Source organism: Rhinolophus sinicus, chromosome 17, assembly GCF_057876585.1.
Source record: "Rhinolophus sinicus isolate RSI-liver-muscle chromosome 17, RSI-T2T, whole genome shotgun sequence".
In the NCBI taxonomy this organism is placed as follows: Eukaryota; Metazoa; Chordata; class Mammalia; order Chiroptera; family Rhinolophidae; genus Rhinolophus; species Rhinolophus sinicus.
Window position 1 is genome coordinate 160,654,990 of NC_142517.1, and position 23,287 is coordinate 160,678,276.

Sequence of the window (23,287 nt, forward strand, 5' to 3'; positions counted from 1 at the left end):
TCTTTCTTTACATACACACAGTACTGTTTAAGTCCCAAGATGTTTATAGTTTTAAAATGAAGAATTCCTCTAATTCAAGTCATCAGATTGTTTTTGTTGATAAATTGTATAGGCAAATAAAGTATAGAAATCATTTGTTGTACCCTGTCTCCCCGAAAACAAGACCTAGCTAGATCATCAGCTCTAATGTGTGTTCTGAAGCAAAAATTAATATAAAACCCAGTCTTATGTTAGATAAGACCCGGTTTTATATTATAGTAAAATAAGGCTGGGTCTTATATTAATTTTTGCTCCAGAACACGCATTAGAGCTGATGGTCCAGCTAGGTCTTATTTTCGGGGAAACACGGTATGTAAATATTATAGCAGTTTTAGTTGTACGTAACTAATATGAGTGAGAAACGTATTTTGACAAAATGGTAGCTCTGAACGTATTATGCTTAACTTTTTAATAAAGACTATGAGCATCATGCGGTACTGTATATAATTATGTATTGCTAACCTATAAGAATGCCAGTGTGATAAAGTACCTTTTGTTCTAGTAATGACTACATTTTGTTTAAGTGAAAAAGATCCTGTGTAAGGTATTTACCCAGTAGACAAGGCTAAATAAAGTACAACTGAATATTTATTTAGGATTGATACTCTCTAAAAGTTTAGGTAAATCCTTTGAACATAAAATATTTTTTTCTGGGAAAAATCTATTTTTTCCTAGAGACAGAAATCTTCGGCTGCTTTCTAAAGCAGATGACATATAAGCCCAAGGCAGTGCTTAACCCATAAATTACGTAAGGGTCACATTTTGGAAACTTTAGCTATTTTGTATCCCAGTGGAATAGTCTTTGGCTTTCTTACCGAAAGGCTTATGTGTTGACTCATTTCCTTTAGCAATATGACAATTTCCTGCACACATTTAATGCTTTGGGCAAGATTATAACATGTTAACTAAGATGTTTTTACTAATGTTTTCTTCATTAGGAAACTTAAATTTTAAACTTTTTATAGCCTAGCTTATCATCCAAAAATAATGTATTATTTAGGTTGTTGTGTGCTTGGCTGTTCTTATCCATTATTGTGCAATATTAGTTTCCCATAATCTGAAAATACTGTCTTTTAACTATTCTGGGTTGTATGTTTGCATCTTTAACTATATTATGCTTGTTGCATGCACTAGAGCATTGAGTGGTACCTGGTGTGTTTTTGGTACTAACTAGAACATGTGGGTTTTAATTGTGAACAGTACTTTAGCTATTCATAGAGTGTATTTGCTTGACTAACTTATGGCCTTTTCTGCTAATGCTTCATGGTTGTCCTACAACCATTTAGGACGCTGCATTGGGATACAGATCCATCAGTTCTTCAGCTTCACTCAGATTCCGATTTGGGGTATTGAATAGATTTATTACCTTCCCTCTTTTATAATTAATTTGATTCTTTGTGAAACTGTCCTAATTTTATTTTGCTTAAATTTCTAATATGCAGTATATAGTTAGGAAAAGAGTTATATTTTACTGTGACACCTCATTTATCCTCTAAAATTCAGTGAAAGAAATAGTCTATGTGTGTGATTTTCCAAGTACCCTAAGTCTACCTATTTAAGTGTCCAGATTCCTTTTATTATTTCTATATTTTTGATGTAAGTTTTTCTAAGATGTATTACAAACTTCCCAGACTTTTAAAAATACATATTCTACATGTAACTCAACTTTTTCTGGGTTACTCAATATGAATATTAATTTATTTCCCTATATTAAAATTCACTGATGATTTCTAAGGTTTTGAGTGGAACAGAGCTGTTGGTCTCTACACTATGGCCCCAGATTGCTGTTGATTTATTCATTTATTCACTCATTTATTTAGTCTCCAGTGCAAAATACTTTTGCTGCTGCCGTTGCGCCTGACTGAGATAGCTATTTTCCCTTCATAATTTGCAGCTTCTAAAACATACGACCAATACCTTTGGAATGATGTCTAAAGTAAGAGTAAATATGCCTTGTATTAGGGCAGATAAGGAAAGTACAAGAGCTTCTTGTACATTAACTAAAAAGCCTCTCTATTGGCTGCCCTGAGGCTCCCCGAACCCCAATTGTTTCCTATTCTCAGTTAAACTAGCTTTTGGATAAGTAAGGTATTACCTCCCTACCCTTCTACCTTTAAATCTTAGACTATTTTGTTTGTTCTAATATTGTGATTTTTTTTAACCTATGAAACCTTATATATATTCAAGTTAGTAACTTGTTCATAATATTGTTGGCATGACCATTTTCCCTAGATATGTGAGTGATTTGCTTTTCATATGGTTTACATCTTAAAAATCAGAATATAATGTTTCTTATTTCAAATTTTATTCTTAGAATATTAGATTATTTTAAATGTACTTAAATTTTCCCACTTAATTCTTTGATTATGGCTGGGTTTTTTTTTCTTTTTTTAAGGCTAAGATATTCCTAACACATTAAAACTTTCTCATGGCCCGCATTTAGGACGTTTAGAGAAAATCAGTTTTTTAAATCTACTAATTTTATTATCCTTTTTTGTACAGGATTCTAAAAGGATGTTTATATAAGAAAAAAGTTATAATACCAATGATATGTATGTAAATTTCAGATATCCTGCTTGATATTCTGGAAGTCACAACAATGTCTTTATTAGATATCCTTTTAAGACAGCTCCATAATTGAGAACTTCTTTGGGAGTTTGAATGCATACTTTATTTGGTTTAGAATTTAAACATCTAGTATGATAACCAAGATAAGATCCCCCAAATATCTAATAGTATCTTTGGTCCATTTTCCTCAGCCACAACTCTTCTGTTTACCAAAAAAGAATGTTTCCCCTCTGAAGATAGAAGTCACTTTAGTAGTTTTATGGTACTCAAAAGATCTGTTGCTTTAGTTTAGGTATAAAATACCTGCACTGTAGTTTGTCCATACTTGGATTGAGGACAGTATGGGCCATGCAGAGATAAGCGATTTAAGTTTAAATATTTCATTTTAAAATCTAAATTGTATGATTCTCAATTTCTGTAAAATATATGTAGGAAAAAAAGGTTTTCCATAGAAACCCATTTTTCAGTCTTAAAGCTGAAGTCTCCTAATAGTGACGATATCTGAGTGAGGGCCATGTTATCTGACTCTTCAAAAACATCCAGAATGAGATCTCTGCCAAAACCAACCATAGTCCATAACCAACCATATTCAGCAGACCACTTGGAAATTTCTATTCTCTTCCTCTATTATTGCCCACACATTTGCTCCAAGAAACTAAATTGTTTGCCTTTTTAAAGTGAAAAAGAAACACCTTGAATGATTCAGAAATATCTTTTGGTTTTGCTACCTTCTAATTCTTTTGTTAAGATAAAGCTAATTCATTGTTCACCTAAAATATCTTGAGTAAAACAGGGATTTAAATTACAGTGTTGGGTACACAATGTTTAATTCTTACTTTTCCAAAATAACATGGTTTGATGTGTTTAAGTGTATTATTTGTTGTATTTAAAAAATTTGTGTTCACTTTATTCAGACGAGGACCTATTAAACTTGGAATGGCTAAAATTACACAAGTTGACTTTCCTCCTCGAGAAATCGTGACATATACAAAGGAAACTCAGACTCCAGTTATGGCTCAACCCAAAGAAGGTGAATATCTGTCCTTAATATGATTGTCATTAAGCCCCCATGTTTAATAAGTGGATTGTTTTTTTATTTTTCTGCATTTTTTGTTTTTGTTTTTTGGCATATTTTCTTAGGGAAGCATATTTATGTATTCGTTTTTCAGAGTTTTAAAACTTTTTCTTTTAAAAGTTAATAAAGTATAAGCTATACACATGATTATTAATTTTCTTGACATAAGTTTAAGTCGTTCAATTTTTATTTTGTCCTGTTTTAGAAGCAGAAGAGCTTAGGAATGTTCTATTTCTGTGTCACTGAGCATAATTCTTTCCTAAAAGAGCATGTATCCACAGTGAATGAAATCATGTAAATTATTTTCTGTAGTGCATACTGTAGTCTAACATGTAATTACTATCCATATTAATGAACAAATCTAGATCTAATTCTTAAACTTTCTCTTTTATGATCTAAGGGCTCTACTATGTTGATTATATGGCAGACTTTAATTTGTATGTAATGTTGGGAAATATACACACACATATTGAATATGGAGTCCTTTCATTCTTAAACCAGAAGGAATTACCATTTTTATGTTGGGGACTGATTTTTTAAGTTTCATTAGATAGCTAAAGTTAAGATGGTTCTTGTTTTTCCCAGTGGGACTAAAATATTTGTTATACATGTCAGAGGCTTAAATAAGATCCCTAATACAGATCCACAGTTTCTTATCTGAAACCTTTGGTGATATCTATGTATTTGAAATTAGAATTTTTTAGATTTCAGAAAAGTAGTAAAGTATATTTTCTATATGTAAACACTCCATTAGCATCTTAGGTATTAATATTAATCTTTTGGCAGCAAAAGTTTATTCAGAGTGAGATAAGTAATGATTATAATAGCTTTACCTTTGGTTATGTCAGGGTTTACCACTAAATAAGTTACGGATTTTAGAGTTGTTGATATTTTGGAATTGTGGGCCCATAAGTTATCCTTTTAGGAACATTTTTTTCTCCTTGACCAGGAAAATTTATTCCTACTTAATCATAGAATAGCAAACATAAAAACTATTTATCAAATGTTTAAATTAATTTATTTTTAAAATTTCAGTTAAATTACCATGTTTCTCCATTAAAGAGAAACAAAAGTAATATTCATTGCAGAAAGCCCAGAAAACAGATAAGCAAAAGGGGGAAATCCTGAAATCCCTGGCTATTACCAAAGGAAATCTTTAGATTTTTATGTTTATAGATACTTCAAAAGAAAATTAATATTACAACTATTTAATTTTGACTAGATTATCACATGCACTTTTAACAGTTCTTTTCAGCCCACTGAGGGAAATGAAATAAATACCTTAAATTTTTCTTTTCACTTTCATCTTCTTCTCAGAGGAGTTGACATTATCATATATACAATTACGCTTTGAAAATTTTGAGGAAATCAGGATAGCATTTTTATCCAAGCATTTTTTCACTTGACCATGTAAATATTCATTTCTGTGGATACATTTTTTTCATTCCCGCTCCTCCATTGATTGGTAAGATAGCTTCCACAGGTACAAAATCCTCATCTTAGCAGAAAAAAAAACCAACCCATGATGGCAAACTTGTTTGAGATACAAGCAACTTAAAAGAGAAAAGATAAAGTGTTAAACTATCAGTATGAAAAATACTAACACTGCAGGATCTATAATTTCCAGGAAATATTATTTTATTAATTAGTATATTAATTCAAGCATTATAATGTCTGCCTTTTTGGAGCTATATTATTAGATAAGTTAATATCTAATATATTTTGCTCAGAGAGTGAGCAAAATTGTCAAAATGAGGTATCATGACTCATTTAAAAAATAAATTAGGCTTTTTTTCTTCATCTAATAATCTGGAGATTTATTGTTAGTTATACCATCATACTTACAAAATGCATTTTGGATTGTTTGAAATGTAAAGTGTTCTGACGCTATTTTGGGTAATGCCTATTGTAACATATCTATAGTTATATTCAGTTTAAGTGAAAACTTCGATTTTTTAAAAATAATTTTTTCTAGTTTTTATAGTTGTATATCACAGAGAATAGAAAATACAGAAAGGATATAAAGAGGAAATATCTATGATGCTACTGTGTAATAACCATTGTTAATATTTTGTTTTCAGTTTTCTGATACATTTTTTCAGAAATTATATACACATATGGTTTTATATCCTACTTGAAATTTGCATTTTTAAATGCTTAGTTTTGAGATGCATATAAATTTTAAAATGTGAACATGTAAAGTTATTGCCTTTGAACTAATTTGAATATATAGCTACATAATGTAAGACTGGTGTTTTTCAAAAAATTCTTTTTTCCGTTTTTATTTTGTAAGTAATTAAAAAATTAAAACAATCATGATTTGTTAGATAAGCTGATGACCCAGAAGCACAAAGTAAACTGTATTCTTTTCCGTTTGAAATTATTTGGGGCAAGGCTTCTAGCGTCATCATACTTCAGCTTCTTTGCCAAATTTTCCCTGAGAATAAGGACTGTTGCTTCTTCATTGCTGTTAATGTCTAGACTGAGTAGTGCCTGGCCTATAGTAAGTACTCAATAAATATTTGGGGAAGGAATTAATTGCTTTTACCTCCTCAGGAGAATGATTTTGCTTGCTTGGGATATTTATTTTCATGTGTTTATTCTGGAACTAACTACTGAGAAAATAGGTTATTTTCCAGTGTTGATGCTACAATATAATTATTGATGAAATTGGGTGAAAAAGTATGATTAGTTTCAGTTCTTGATTTTAATGACTATATATATCCTAATAATTATTTGCTCTTAGATACATAAATGAAACCATTATAGATTTTCCTTTATAGTCCTTTTGAATTCCACGATGACATACTATGTAGATGGAAATGTGCTGTTATTTTGTGTTCTATATATCCCTCTGAATGCTTTGAACAAAATTGAACCTCTTAGCATCTTTCCAATATATTATTTTAGCTATTCCTTTGTAATAGTTCCTCACACTTCATGTTTAAATTGATAACTGAAAATTTTAGCAGCAAGAGTGCCTACTACATATCAGGTACAGTGTGAAACTATTTACCTCTAATTCTCTCACCAAAACCTTGAATGTTAAGGATTGGTTCTGTTTGCACATGAAGAAGCTGAAGGTGAACAAGATCATTTATCAAAGGTCACATAGCTAGTAGCAAAGATTCTAAAGCAAGTCTGACTGATCCAAGGTGTTCTCTCTCTCTCATACTGCCACTGTAGCAGCACTTGCATGCTTGTATGATAGTATGTTAAGAAATTCAATTAATCTTATAATACTGTACAAACATAGATAGAGATGTATAACTGAAACAAGAATTTTATGAAATAGCACCTTCCTTTCTCTTAATATATTTCATTTTTTTAAATGTTGACCAGGGTGTACTAAATTTATTGCTTTAGACCTATAGCTTGAAAAACACTTTATTAAAGGATAACATGGTTTAGTTACCTTATTTATTGGTATATCTGCATCAGGATAATATCACTTTATAATGATTGCCTAAGAATAATACATAAACAGTTTTTATCTTCATGGTCTTAAACAGAATTTTTCTTCACTGATGGAAGGTGAAAGTGACAGGATAGGTGAACTGAGCCCAGTTTTTAATGGGTATGCCTGCATCAGCACCACTATCTTTAAATTTTTCCCGAGTAGACTAGACATAGATGTTAATTTTATAAAGGTCCGTGTTTATTCATTTGCAACCTAACAAGTATTCATTGATTCTACAAGTTTACTGAGTGTGTGCTATATATGAAAGTGCTAGATTATTCTTTCTTTGGTTCTCTTAGTTTCAGGTTGAGTGAAGGAGAGTGAAAAATGTATCCAAATGCCATGAGGCCATCCTTAGCCTTTGGAAGTACTTATAAAAATGAGATACAATATTGAATGTCAACCATAACTAAATATGTAGGTATATATAGTCACGGGATGTGGAGTACCACATAGGGAAGATGGTCGATGGTATTGTAACAACTATAGAAGATGTCAGAGCGGTAGTAGCTCGGCATGGGTTATCACTTTATGAGGAGTTTAAATGTCTAATTACGTTACTTTGTACACCCAAAACTAATTTTAAAAAAAGATCATTTCCTTTATATATCATTACAGTTATTTTCATGTTGGGGGCTCTTACATTAAGTTTCTTTTCCCAATTTTGTGCAAGTTTTCAGAAAGAGGGAAAGAAAAAACACTGAAATTAAAGTTTTATAATGAAAACACTTTGTGCTTAACTATACTTGTACTTATCCATTGCTTTAATACAGTGGTTCTCAAACTAAGCCTCGCTGGTTCCCGTTTAAGAATATGTAACAAATTCCAAAACTCACCATGAGACAAAATTGCCAGAATCACAATTTGAGTATAACAGACAGTAAATTAAACTTGGGTAGGCAGTGTAATCAGTGCAGAAGTAATGTGAGTTACCAAATTGGAGATAAAAATTGGTCTTAGATTTAACTCTTCCATTTTAAAAAAAATGGTTGAATCTATTGTTTTAAAAAGCAGTTTGTATTCTGCGTTGTTTTTCTTTCCCCCTGTTCTAGCCATCTTCTTGCTTTCACATTTACTCTGTAAGTTGGTAGTACTGTTTCTGAACTGAGGTTCTTTGCTGTTTTAAAGTGCCTACTGTGAATGAAATTGATAAGGAACATGCGACCTCAGTCAATTTTGTTCTCCGCAGGTAAAAAGCTTCACATGGCAGGAGTGTGGTGCCCACAGATACACTCCTGGAAAAGTTACATTCTTCCCAAGTTTTCAACTCTTTTGAAAAATCATTATTTTTTTCTTACCCACCTCTCAGTACAGAGTTTTTTTGTTTTTGCTATTTTTAGAAACAGATTTTTAAAGAGGAAGAAATCATGTTACCTAATCTAATCTTGTTTACACCTGAGGATACTGAGGCCCCGGGAAGTTAATTGATGAACATGTGTTAACAGTGTGGGAGAACATCAGGGCTTCAACCAGAACCTGCCTTTTGAGTTTTAGTGAAATGCTGTTTTCCTTACACCATTCCCCTTTCTCATATGTGTGTGTTTTGTGATTATTTTTGGTATTGGTTTAGTAGCAGATATTTTTATTCAGGTACATGATGATTAGTATTTATAAGGTGTAGGAAACTATTATATGTAAATAGCTCTTAATTTTTTATTGTATGATCTTAACATCTGGAATCCATGCTTCCCAAGTTAGACTAAATTTGTGGGTCTTCTGGTTAATATTACGCTTGTCTAAAATGTATTTTTGAAAAATTCAGGAATAAATAACACACTAAGTTAGCTTTAACCCTCACAGAATCTATGAGAATATAAATATAATTGAAAATTGAAGCATTTGTTCTTAATCTTGCTTGAAAGACTTTAATCAGCATATCTGAATTTATGGCCTCTGAAAAATGTAACATGAGATCACCGATAACAGGATCTATGTAAAATGACGCCAATACTGCCTGAATAAAATCTGAATTTTATATATAAAAAGACCATGTAGAGAGAGAAATTCTGTGTTAAAGTAAATAGTGTAATTAATTACTCCTTTCTTATATGTCCCCCAAATTAGCATTAGATCTGTATTCAAAATATTTTCTGATTAAAAAGTCTGCTATATATTTTCCTTGTTGACGATCTGAATTATTAAGGAAATTCAAGTGATCTTGCATCTAACTATAGATGTTTAAAAAATAAAAGGAATGGATTCCTTTAATGTATTCATGAAGCTTTCTCCCAATATAAATTCTCTTAATATTGATTTTAAAGAGTAAGGTGTAAGAAGATAGAATTAAGGACAAAAGGATTGAAAATGAAGTGATTCAAAATGATGTTGATCCAGAAAAGAAAGGGTTATTTTGAAAATACTAAAGGAAAAATCATTCATATCCAACCTGTATTTTTAAAGTAATGATTGAAGCATTTTCCTTTAATATTCATTTTTCTGGAAAGTGCTTATGAAGTTATTCACATTGAATTTTTGTAAATTAAATAATATTTTATGTGCAAAACATTTCCTGATTTTTAGAACAGAGTGTCAACTCCTTTGTACCATAAATAATTGGACTACTTTTTAAATTCGGAATTCTTCATAAGATATTAAACTATCTTAAAATAGGGTACATCAGTATAATGAAACTACATAACAAACTTATAGACAAAAATGTATTTCCTAAACAAAATTAATACACTAATGATAGGATTTGCTTTTCACTTCATATTGAGATTAATTGTGATAAGTGATAGATTAAAAAGTATCATTGTTTAGTGAGGATTTCCTGGGATCTTATATATTACCTGTTAAATGAGTTGTAATATTTTAAATAATTCAAAGTGTACTTTGAGGTTTATTAGCTTAGATGTCTCTTAACTAATATGACATACAGATGAGAAAACTTGCTCGGAAGACTCCTTTCTTCACTTTAACAAAAGCCACCCATTTCACAGATGATTTAACTTTGATTAACCCACTCCATTTTAACAGATTATTCCGACAACTGGAATTTCATTCTGTGGTGTTACTTCAAGGTGCATCTTAATTTACAGAACAGCTTTTCTTTCCATCTCACCAAAATACATCACAATTTTGATGTTAACTCAAAGTAAAAATTCAATGGTTCATTAAACCTAGTCTTAGCATTCATTGACAAGAGATTTGTCATTTTAAAAGTAACTGCTACTTTTATGCATTCTTTACTGCTCAGTTTATAACCTTAGATTCCCTGTCAGAGAAAGCATGGAGTTAACCACTTAGCATATTGCAATGAATATTCATCAATAAATTGATGTGACATGGCAGTCCCATTTTTCAGTCTTCCTGCTCTGTTGCAGTCGTTTTCACTTTTAAATATATTATAGCTTACCATGTAAGAGGGACTAGCTTAGCAGATCTTTAGAATTTTCTAAATACTATATTTTTGGGAGTATTAATAGTCCTTTAGTAGCTATTGTATTAGTTTTTAACAAGAGTCGTATAATATATTTGTTTCAGAGGAACATTCTCTAATCTGCTGTTAGGCATTTTTACCAAATATATATAGATAATTGCTTAAGATCAACTTTGTAATAAAAGTATTATGTTGTGTAGTTTTTAGGAATAACAAATCATTTGTTTTTATGTTCCTTGAAATTTTATTTAGCTTAATCATTTTTACAAAGTTTGGGTTTAAATATCTATCATAGTTTTAAAATCAGTTTTGAATCCATGTAGAAAGGGAGGTATGTGCATTCATTCTAAAATAAAATCCTGAAAACATGTATTTAAATAGTTGATACTCATCATTCAGCTACAACTGAAATAATCTATATAGGCAAATAGACACGGCAGTTGCCGTATAGTAGATCACTGTCTAACATACTTCATCTACATTTTAAATTTTGAAAGGAAAAGAGTGTCTGTAAACAAGATCTTTTCTGTTAAATATGTAGATTATGAGGTCACTTAGCACTAAAGTACTGACCATGTGCATTATGACAAGAATTTGACACCTGTCATTGGAAATGGTACTTAGAGGCCGTATAATGCAACAAAGTTGAGGGAGGAGAATATGATGTGGGTAGGAGGCTGTAATTTATAATTCACAATGCTCAACAATGACCTGTTCAGGGTGGCACAAAATCCGTCTTTGATTTTAGGATTTATATACAGAACCCTACTAGTGAACAAAATTGATCAGGATAGCTGATGGTATTAGCAGGAAATGGAAAAAATACATGTATTCTCAGACTTAATTTTTAATTGATGTAAATATCCTATTCTAAAAGGCAACTTTTAATTTGAATGTAATTTATTTTATTACGTTACACTTGCAGGTGACTTTATGGTAGTATTTCATTCATTTGAGCAATGTAGAATTGTTACCAGTTACACTGTTTTGAGATTAATAATCCGTTGTATATGAGAATTCATCTAAAAAGGAGCACTGTCTTTCTGTTTCTCTGTGTGATTATTTTGTCCAAAAAAAGCTTTCATTTTTTAAGTAGCACAAAAGCTGTAATTGGCATGCTTTGTAAGGAAGTGTCAATGTGCAAGAGAGTGGCGATCACTAAGAATTCTTTTACGTGTTCTTTCCCCTTTGCACTACCGCCTCCTCAGCGGGGTCACTGAGATCACTAGCTTTTCTTGAAATGGCCATTTTCACTGGCAGGTGCATTATACCCTGTATTTTCAGATTGTTTTTCCATTCTGAATGTTTGGCAGGTTGATTGCTCTGGCTGCATTGACGGAGAAAGGGCTGACAAATGCGGTTGGGCTGGCTGAAAAGACAGTGATTACTGTTTTCCTTTGTGGCTGATTGAGGCCCTTGAAAGGAAAAATTTTAACCTTCACCATTTGGTTCAAAAGTATGAGCATATATTGAAATCATTCGTGCCATTTATCCTAGTTCTGTAAACTTGTCAGAACGTAAAAATCGCTCAATTTCAAGTAATGTAGGATTGGCATACGTCATTATCATTTTGATTAAGTTGGAGGTTGTATCATTGTGTGCATTATACAGTGTCATTTAAAGCTTTCTTTCCTACAGGTACGGTTATATTTTTATTGCTTATACTATAGAGATAGAAAGATTTTCATAGCTCTCCAAACCTAACACTATGTGTGTGGTTTGGCAGCTGGTGTGGCCTACAAGCTACATTTTGTTTGCAGGGAAAAGGCTTATCTGTAGGCCTCCTGGAGTGTGGGTAATTGCACAGGCTCGCCATTGGGGAGAGACAGGATTGGAAGCAGTCAAGCGGAAGAATGTTATGCCATCCCATTGCCACCTTGTAGCAGAAAGACACAGTCCCAGCAGTGCCATCTGGTTGTTACTATCTAGTCAGCTGGCCTGGCTGCTGGGACCATGACTTAGCAGCTGGTTCCCATCCTTGACCATTCTTTTGTGTACGTCGTATGTATGTGTGTTTTAAATAATTTTGAACATGGGTCAGGGAAATGACATAACTAACAAGTAAAGTTCCCTTATTGAATAGGCTCTCATTACTTGAGATGCACTCTGCTGTAGACGCCTGCTGCCATTCCCGTATAGACAAATGACATATCTGTTTAGGCAATAAAAATAAACATTTTCTCCATAAAAATCCATCTCGGAATGTAGTGAAAGAGAAGGTAGGCAGAGCTGTATGTTCTATAACATTTTCAAATGTTATTTTAAGTTATTTCCTGGTTTGGGAATATAAGAGGAGATTTAATAATAAAAAATGTCTTATAAACATTGTATATTATCTCAATATATATTTTATTCAAGTTAAGAAAACAGTTTCAGGTACTTACTGTCACATTATATAACAGTAGATAATGAGACTTGCATTTAAAATGACAGAATAGAAAATGTGGTCTCATAGCTATTATCTTTAAAATCTGCCTCTCAAATAGCAACCTGAGAGTTAATGTAAGCCGTTTATGCCATAGGAAGACCCATTAGACACACTGATGGTTTCAGATCACAAGTAAGCAGCCAGCTCTGTAGGCTATTTTAGACATTTGATTTTCTTCATTCTACAGCATTAAAGTGTCAGCGTGCTACATAAAACTATGCAGGAGTTGCGTGTTGTTCTGTCTAGAATGATAAATGCTTGCAAGCTTTTAGAGATTTCTGTGAGGAATTCATCCTAGTTGCTTATATATCTTATTTCAGTTTATGTAGCTACAGAATTTGGTATGACTACTGATGAGGTACCACGTAGGTAGGTATAAAAACCAGGAGGTTCCACTTAATTCTTTAAAATTGTGTTGACAAAATTCGTATTATTTGTACTTGTTCTGTCGTATCAGTGGTTTACTTTTGCTTTTATGTAAAGAGATGTGATACCTTCTGAATACTACAAAAATTATCAATTATTTTCATAAAAATAATTTTAGTGTTATTCTGCTTTTTCAGATGAAGAGGAAGAAGATGATGTAGTGACTCCTAAACCTCCTATTGAACCTGAAGAAGAGAAAACTTTAAAGAAAGATGAGGAAAATGATAGTAAAGGTATCTTACAGAATTTAACTTTAAAAATTTTGTTGATTCCTATTAAGATTTCTAATATTATTTATGTATTAAAGTAGAATAAAATGCTCTAAATCAAAGAGGTGAATCTGATTGAAAAGAATGTCTGCCATTCATTGATCCAAACTGTAACAGTGAGTTGACTTGATTTGACTGATATAAATCAGACTTTAGAAAAACATTTGTTTTCTAGCCCCCCCTCATGAACTGACTGAAGAAGAAAAGCAACAAATCTTGCACTCCGAGGAATTTTTAAGTTTCTTTGACCATTCTACAAGAATTGTAGAAAGAGCTCTTTCTGAGCAGATTAACATCTTCTTTGACTACAGTGGAAGAGATTTGGAAGACAAAGAAGGGTAATGCTTAATTGCTAAAATTATGGGTACAGCAGTGTTAAATCCTTTAAGATTAAGAGGGAGAAGTTTAACACTTTTTTTTTGTGTTTGGTCTTTTCTGTAGAGAGATTCAAGCAGGTGCTAAACTGTCATTAAATCGACAATTTTTTGACGAACGTTGGTCAAAGCATCGGGTTGTTAGTTGTTTGGATTGGTCATCTCAGGTAAATTACAACAAAACTGGTTGCTATTAACTCATTTTTGAATTGGGTAGTTTTAGTTTTAGAAACTGTTTAAATCAGTATGTAATTTAAAATAATAATGATGGTTCTGATGCTATCGTATTCATTTTGCCTCATGTACTATGGAAGAAAGGATTGCAAACATTCTTTGTACTTAAAACTCAAGATTTTATTCATGCCACAACCCAGTTTTACTTATGTCAATTGCTCGCCAATCCTTTGGATAAAATTGCAACACATGCTTTAACTAACTGTACTAGTTTAAAGTTCTAATGTTCCAGTGAGCATAACTCTATAGAGATATCTTTTTTGGTGAGGGTTAGGTATTATATTTTCAGAATAATTTGATAAAGACTGTTGAGTAACTGGAATGTAAAACAGTTCTTATTATCATAGCATTTTGTTTTCCACTTGATTTCTGCGAGCAGTATCCAGAGTTACTTGTGGCTTCCTATAACAACAATGAAGATGCTCCTCATGAGCCTGACGGTGTGGCCCTTGTATGGAATATGAAATACAAAAAAACGACCCCAGAATACGTGTTTCACTGCCAGGTAAGATGGTCTTTTGCCATTCTTCCTCACGTTTAAGAATTCATTAATGAATTTAGACAAGTACCTTTTCTCTTTTCTTGTCAACATAATGATTTCATTGGATTGGCATTTACTAAACCACCCCATGTTTGCAAACAGATGTGAACAGAAAACTGAAGACGTCTCAGTTCAACATGATCTGTCTTTTGTAGCTTTTCTGACATCTCTTATAATGTTTAATCACACCTAAAGTCCTTTACAGTTGTGATTTTCTGTTATTGTGATTGATTGTATAAAAGAACTCTTTTATAAAATGTCTTTTCTACAGGGAGTTTCTCAGGAACTTATTTGCTGAATATACAATTAGACTGTTGGCCCACTGAATTACTTATACATGGCCTGAGGAGTTGGAACTAGATAGTTTTAAGTAGAAACATATGTTTGAAGTAGGAAACAGATGCAGAGTTTTAAAGTGGATTTAGTGGAAGGTTAGAATTTGCAAGCCTTTTTTGGTTGCATAAGTTATAATCTTTTAATAATGTCCTAATTCTAAAAAAACACGTACCTAAATCAAAACTAGCATATTCTCTGTTGTCAGATGACTGTCGGAGGCCCGTGCTGAGCCAGTTATCTTTTGATTTAGTACTGTAATCAAATGAAATACTTTTTTGCTTTCTTTGATAAGTTGCTGAAACATATTTATATAAATAATCATTCCATTTGACTTTTAAGCAAAAACTTTTCTAAAGATAAATTTTTGTATTCTGAAACAAAATGAAAATTTTTAATGAATTTATTTATTTTTATAACCTCTAATACCTTACAATAAAGGGGAAAATGTTTTAGATATAGATTTATTTTTATAATTTGTCAGGCTTCTTCCATTTGAATCTGGAATATAAAAATCTTACTTATTTGCAGTCAGCTGTGATGTCTGCTACCTTTGCAAAATTTCATCCAAACCTGGTTGTTGGTGGTACATATTCAGGCCAAATTGTGCTGTGGGATAACCGTAGCAATAAAAGAACTCCAGTGCAAAGAACTCCACTGTCAGCTGCTGCACACACAGTAAGTAAAAAGATTATTTCCATTAGACTTCTGTGCTCCTTCACCATTAAATACTTAGGAGTGTCCATCAGAGTAGTCTCAGAATCTGTTTCCTTTGATGTATGAATTCCTCATCATTTAGTAACCAAGAACAAAGGCCTTTTTTGGTGGGGGCTAATCTGTCTTACTAGAAACTCATCTCTCTTCCTAGACAACCTTTTGTTAATCAACAGAATAGCATCAAACTTCACATTAAAAATGCCCTCAAGATATGAAACTTTTCATATGAAACAGAATACCTGTGATTATGCAGTAAAAATTGTTTCATTTTTTGGTAAAATAATCCCAGAAAACTTTCTTTAATATCTCTTTCTTCAGCATCCTGTATATTGTGTTAATGTCGTTGGAACTCAAAATGCTCACAATCTGATTAGCATCTCTACTGATGGAAAAATTTGTTCATGGAGCCTGGACATGCTTTCCCATCCACAGGTAGGTTCAACTTGAAAAACTCTGAAATTTTGAGGCAGACGTTGTTTTTCAAGTCTGTATAAACCCCAGCTTATGTTTTTCATGAATGTTTCATAATAACATTTTATTATAATGGTTTATAAACCTAAACATGTGTTAAATAGTTTGTTGTGTATATACTTTATTTTCGAACCTGATTCATTTAATCAAAGTCAATTTATGTAAGTAGTAAAGAAATTGTTTACAAACCAATTAAAACTAGAAATTTTTCTTAAAAAATTAAAAATTGCAAGTTTACAAAATAACTTTAATTCTTTTCTATGTAGGATAGCATGGAATTGGTTCATAAACAGTCAAAGGCAGTCGCTGTGACATCTATGTCCTTCCCTGTTGGAGATGTCAACAACTTTGTTGTTGGGAGTGAAGAAGGTTCTGTATACACAGCGTGCCGCCATGGCAGGTAAATCTAAACTGGAATTTGTCATTTCAAATTCTCCTTTGAATCTGATTAAAACAGATTGTCCCCCTTTTAAGTAGAAATCTGTCCTCGAGCCACTCCTCATTAATGACAAATTATTTGAGGTCAGGTATATAAAATTAAAACAAGTACTTTTTAAAAATAAAAGGTGATTTTGGATCACAATGTGTTCCAGATTTTGAGGGTTGTGGTATATTTTGGTTTTGTATGTGTGTGTGTGCTCATAGAAGTTAGTGGCGGGAGGTAACATTCAGCAATTACAAATGCAATATGCACATGCCATATACTGACCTTTAAAATTGTAAAGGAGATTTTCAGTCATTTTCCCATTTTATTTGGACTTTGAGCTTTGGTTCAGTTCTAATAATTGTACAGTAATGGCACGTACACATTTTAAATTGACTAGTATTTCACCTGCTGTTCAGTCTGTTTTGAAATTGTCTAGTTGTCTATACCTTATCAGTTGCTTCCTGAAAAAAAACTTGAGTGTCCAGTTTTCCTCTCAAATACAGATCACCTTCACTTCAAAGCTTTTGATTTAAAAGTAGCCCGGATTTTCTCTCCTACATGTAGTGTCCCTTTGTCTCTATTTCACCCAATCAGATACTGGATTTTTGAATTCTGTCGTCAGCAGCATGATGTTCAAAAATGTACTTATTGCTTTAGTTATCAAATCTAGTCCAATTATCAAATCTGGATAGAATGATACTCAAGTTATTCTGATGTATTATGAGCACAGAGTTAAGTTTGTTGAACTATGTCAAGCTTATATATTTAGAAGTGGTCAACTTACAAAAGAAACTTACAAAATTTCCTTAACATTCTCACTTTTATGAAATAGCAAAGCTGGAATCAGTGAGATGTTTGAGGGACATCAAGGACCCATCACTGGCATCCATTGTCATGCAGCTGTTGGAGCAGTAGACTTCTCACATCTTTTTGTCACTTCATCATTTGACTGGACAGTAAAACTTTGGACAACTAAGGTATCTTTAAAACAGATGTTTGCTCGTGTGCTCAGGTTTCTAACACAAGGTGGTGCTCTAATACACAGGAAAGATGAAAAGCTTTCTGATAGTTTAGAATGATTAACTGATAGATTGAACCTGATAAGAAGTTAAACAGAACATGAGTGAGCTACTAGATGTTGTAGTTTTCAGAAAAGTGTGCTGACAAATATGGTAGCCCCACATACAGCCAAAGAGGAGTCTTTCCACCACTTCAGGCGTTTTAAGTGCTGAATTATCTACACTGAACAGAGTTGGGGAAAAAGCCCCTGAGTATCTTGCATAGCACCTCACAGAGCTGTCATACAGCCCGGCACAAAAGCCATACAGTTTCTCTTTGTAGAATTTTAGAGGCTTGTTAGAACTACAGTGACTCACAGAGCTGATGGAAAATGGAGAAAAGACGGATAAAACTGATGTACAATAAGTCCTATATGATAAGGCTACACATCATAAATTTGAATCATTAAGAAAGTATTGTATAAAAGGCATGGATGCATATGTATTTTCGTTTTCCATAATAAATAATTTAAATAGTTTTTTTTATTTTAATAAGTTATTTTTATTTTCATTTATTCAAAAAAACCAATTATGTTATAAAGTGCTTCCTGATTCTCCAGCAATTCTAAATAAAGGTGAGCTGGCCCTGCATCATTGAAAGCCTCAAGGCCAATCCGGGTAGGGAATGTTACTTTCTGTGATAGGCCTTGTATTAATAGTTTCATTTGGCCTCATTTTAAAACTTAAATGCCTTGACTTTGCTGTCTAGCTTTTCTGTTTTGCATTGTTGCTGGCAAAACTGCATACTCAGAATATCAGATTCTATTTAAGTTCAATTTTAAGCTATATTTTTTTATGTTTCCATCTCATTAAGAGATGTTTCCATCTCTTATCCTAAATGTTGACCTTTTGAGTAACTCATCATGACACAAAGTTTAGAGTCCTGTTTTGGTTCTTCAGTTTTTTTTTAGGAAAACCTAGTGGTCTTAACAAATGTTCTTTGCTATTACAGTGAACTCATTTATTTATTAAATACTGGCTTCAGAAATCGAGGATGAACTCGCTGTTCATTCTTGTCCTTTCTTGATGCTTCCTTTCAGTCTAATATGAAGTGAATTAGAAAACTTTGCCTCTAAAAGCTTGCCTTTTAAAATTAAGCATTTTCAGGTTTGGCATTAGCAGGTAGAAAAATCGCACTTACTATAAGTCTAATGAAGGGAAAATATAGAAAAGTGCTTAACACAGTGTCTAGCATGTACCGGACACTTAACAATGTTCAGTTCCTCCTTTGTCCCTTCATGCAGATCAGACAGAGCCTGAATGCATTTAGTCACTGATCTGTTTTCTTTCTTGGATTGTTATTGAATTTTTATTCTTTTAATGAGATTGATATAGTGGAAAAAGGAAGAAGATTCCCACAAACATAAGCAAAGAAATGCATAATCTAGCTAGTAAAACCAAAGCAAGATGCAGAATTGGAAAGAAGAAGCCAACTATTTCTCTCTAGGCTGCAGGCAACATTGTAAGTGGCTAGAATTCTGGGTGTGCTTTCACCTTAGTAATCCTTTATATAGACACAGAAGACATTACATCTTTGTTAGATTTTTGGCCAGCTTCCTCTTTCAGGAATTGAAAAGATTCTGTATCTTTGTAGATTTATTATTATTTTTTAATATCTAAGGGCTTCAGTTTGCTAGCCTTTTAGCCTTAAATTTGAGGCTTCCATCCTTACACATGTTACTAACAGGATTGGAAAACGAGGAGTTTGTCTTGCCTAAATAAGAACAGAACTTATGTCTGTGAAAGACTAATTGATGCTTGTTTTTGTGTTACTACACATTTGGTCGATTAGTGGTTGATATTTTTTGTTCTTGTATTTTGCTGTATTTCAACATACAACTGCTTCTGAATAAGAATGACAGACAGGTATGTCTCTGCTAATTGGGCTAGATGTTTCTTCTGAGAGCTTCACTGTAGAAGCCTCATTTATTTATTCAACTATGATACATGCTTCTCCCCTCTTCCCCACACATACATAACCTCTCAAATGTTAGTGGCCAAAGGATGAGCCAACATAGAACAGGGTGTTTTTATACATGCCAAGCACCCTCTAAAACTTTATCAGAAGAATAACCTTTCAGTCTAACTTTTCTGCACACAAGCAGTTCTACTGTTTGAAGGACAGAACAGCAACAGTCTGCTGAGTAAATATTTTTTATTTGGCAATAGCATGGCTCTCAATGTCATTGTTTTGATCTTAGATTTATACTTCATTATTAATTGTGTTGCTGGGATTTATTTCTACCCTGCCAAACAACTTGACAGAGCCCTGTGCGCTCTCCAGCACAGTGGTAATGAATAGGCAGGCAAGGTTTTTAAATAATCTCTTTTTAAAAACTTTGTTCCAATTCCATTTTAAGCCTTTTAAACAAGGATGAATCATTAGATATTGCCATATCTTTGTGTCCTTTTAAGATCTGGCTCTGCCCCAGTAGCAAAATAAGAGTCCTTTTTCTCCTTTTCTGTAAGTCCTCTCAAAAATCCTTAGCAATCTCAATTTGGCACTGCCTCAAATTTAATTTAAAGTAGTCTACTTCTGTAATCACCTAAATTTTACTTATTCCAGAATTTATAATACAATGCAGTGACAGAGTTCTGGGTCATCAAATTCTTTTCATTACCTTTTGGAACTCAGTTATATTTAGTACAAAAAAGAGATAGAGGATTTTCCACATTTTGGTGAAGTTTAAACCAACCAAGACATTGCTTCTAATACATTTTTAGGATACTGTTACCTTTTCAAAATACCAAATTTGAAAATTCACAACTGAAGGCACTTTGGCAGGCTTGAAAAATAATTACAAAGAGTATGTGAGGAGTAAAAGTTTCTTGAAAGTAACCTGAGGATTCCCTAAGAGCTCGACCTGGGGTAAATCAAGAGGTAGACCTGTTGAATTAGTTTAATGTTCCAGTACATTTAACAATACTTATTACAGATTACTTTTAAAATATGAGTTATTTATTTGGGGGACAAAATGTTTTAATGTATATTCTAGCCTCGGAACAATGTCTGTCAGAACCATATTGACCATAAAGTAACAAAATTAAGATTGTTAATGTATTAATTTCTTAGCATTGGTAGTTTTCAGACTTTTGTAGCCCATACACACCTTAACATTTTTTTTACAGTCTCTGATGTCTTAAATCCCGTCTTTATTTTCACTGCTTACCTATTTAACTCTCAGAGAATACCAGCATTTAAACGGGGTTAAAGAGATTTTACTAACACTTGGAGTAGCAACTGTGTACATATTAGAGAAGTTACAATGAAAAAATGCTTTGAGGTTGGGGTGTTTCTTGGGGAAGTCTATTGACCATCAGGACCCAGTCCTCCATGGTGGCCGCATTTACCATAGTAACTTGCTGCTGGCCAGTGTTCAGCCTGTCCTTTGCATATTTAAAAACTCGGTTTTCTCAGTCTGCTAGTGTTGATTAGCTAACTGGAACACGCTCCTAAGACACATATACATTGGAGAAGGTCAATTTACTAATTTATAATGAGAAACTGCCAGAAGACCCAGATACTCATGCTGGCCTGACCAGCTCATTGTTTCCCTGTAGACAACCTACATGGGAAGCCAAATTATAATCAGAAGATTGCTTGGTGAGCAAGGAATTGGAACAAAAGAAGTTTTCTGATTTGAATGTTTAATGGCATCAAGGAAAGATAGCCTGATTCATTCATCTTCACATAGAGATAGCCTTGCCATGGGTGGTAAATTCTCAGAATCCATTGCTGAGACTCTCTCCTAAACAATGCTTGAATTGGGTACTATTGTCATTTTTCTTGTAAGACTCTGCTTCTTTGTATTTCCATTGTTTTTAATAGACAGATTCCTTCTCAGAAAGGTCATATCTTCAGTCATGTTATTAGGAAGGTATTTCTGATCTTGGAATCTTTTTTTTTTTTTTTTTTTTACAGAGGATCTATTTCTATTCTGTTCTAGGTGAGGACATACTTATTTCCCAGTCCTCTGGAGAGCACGTCACTCATGTATTTACTGCAGGGACTCTTTCATTACTAATCTAGAACTCCCCAGTTAAACTGCAGAAAAATACAGAATTACTGTATTAGCTTCCTAGGGATGCCGTAACAAATTGCCACAAACTACGTGGCTTTAAAACAGTAGGAATTTACACACAGTTCTGGAGGCTAGAAGTCCAAAATCAAGGTGTTGACAAGGTTGGTTACTTTTGGAGGCTCTCAGGGAGAATCCATTCCTGTGTTCCATGCCTCTTTCCCAGCTGCTGCCCTTCGCCAGCCATCTTGGTGCTTCTTGGCTTGCTTGTGTCTTGGCGCTGCATCACTCCGCTCTCTGCCTCTGTCATCACATGGTGTTCTTTCTGTTGGTCTCTGTCTACATTTTTCTCTTCTTTTAAGACAAACAGTCATGCTAGATTTAGGGCCAGCCCAAACACAGTATAACCTCAGCTGAACTTGATTATTTCTGCAAAGACCCTGATTCCGAATATCATCACATTTATAGGTTCCAGGTGGACATGAATTTGGGCGGAGATTATTCAACCCAACCCGTCACCATAAAGAACTCAGAAAAAATATGGCTTGTCCTTTGACCATACAGTATTTATTGTCACCACTGTTCCAGAATGAGCTACCTTTGCTTATTTAAATGCTATCTATCATTCAAAGAAGATCTTTGCTTTGATTCATTCTTTTAGCAAAATATATTGGCATACCTTTTCTTTGTAAGCATTTTAGAGCTCCAGTGACCTTTAGACATTATCTAGGTCAGTGGTTCTCAGTTTTGGTTGCATTAGAATCACCTGGGCAATTTTTAAACCTTTTAGTGCTCACCTGGCACCCTAAAGTAATTAAATCAGAATATTTCGAAAAGGGGAGACCCAGGCAACAGCATGTTTTTTTAAATTCTCAGGGTTAGGGGGATTACAATGTACAGTCAAGGTTCGGAACCACTGATACAAAACCTTTGTGTTATATGAATAGTGCTGCTATGAGCATAGTTGTAGATGTCTTCTGTAGACACAAGCACTCATTTCCATTAGGCATAGACCCAGGAGTGAAATACTTTGCCATAGGATATGCATAATTCCACTTTAGTAGGTACTGCCAGGCAATTTTCCAAAATGGTTTTACCAGTCTATAATTCACTGGTAGCATGTGAAAGTTCCCTTGCTCTGCATCCTTGCCAGCATTTGGTATTTTCTGCCTTTTTTCATTTGAATCATTCCCAAGGAGAAGGATTGTTGGGTCATATGTTAACTCTAATTAGCATTTTGCGGAACTGCCAAACTTTTTCAAAGCAGCTATACCAGTTTACATTCCCACCAGCAATGTATGAAGGTTCTGATTTCTTACATCCTCACCACCAACAATTGCTATTGTCTGTCCTTTTCATTATAGCCATTCTAGTGGTGTAAAGTGATACCTCATTGTGGTTTTGATATGCAGTCCCCGATGGACAGTAATGTGGAGCATCTTTTCAAGTGCTTATTTGCTATTTGTAGA

The 23,287-nt window shown here is 33.3% G+C and overlaps 1 protein-coding gene across 8 annotated transcripts in view; it reads left to right on the forward strand.

Annotated features, from left to right (window-relative positions):
* The window catches only part of DYNC1I2 (dynein cytoplasmic 1 intermediate chain 2), a 47,709-nt gene that overhangs the window by 18,422 nt on the left and 6,000 nt on the right, over positions 1-23,287 (forward strand). For 5 of the 8 annotated variants that reach the window (XM_019727423.3, XM_019727421.3, XM_019727422.3 and 2 more), the window contains 10 exons: positions 1,326-1,385; positions 3,522-3,637; positions 13,513-13,608; positions 13,820-13,982; positions 14,086-14,185; positions 14,632-14,757; positions 15,658-15,804; positions 16,162-16,275; positions 16,581-16,714; positions 17,574-17,718. In XM_019727423.3, coding sequence (XP_019582982.1) covers positions 1,326-1,385; positions 3,522-3,637; positions 13,513-13,608; positions 13,820-13,982; positions 14,086-14,185; positions 14,632-14,757; positions 15,658-15,804; positions 16,162-16,275; positions 16,581-16,714; positions 17,574-17,718 — 1,201 coding nt within the window. The remainder of the gene's footprint in view (positions 1-1,325; positions 1,386-3,521; positions 3,638-13,512; positions 13,609-13,819; positions 13,983-14,085; positions 14,186-14,631; positions 14,758-15,657; positions 15,805-16,161; positions 16,276-16,580; positions 16,715-17,573; positions 17,719-23,287) is intronic. The other 3 variants (XM_019727424.3, XM_019727425.3, XM_019727426.3) reach the window with 1 other exon arrangement.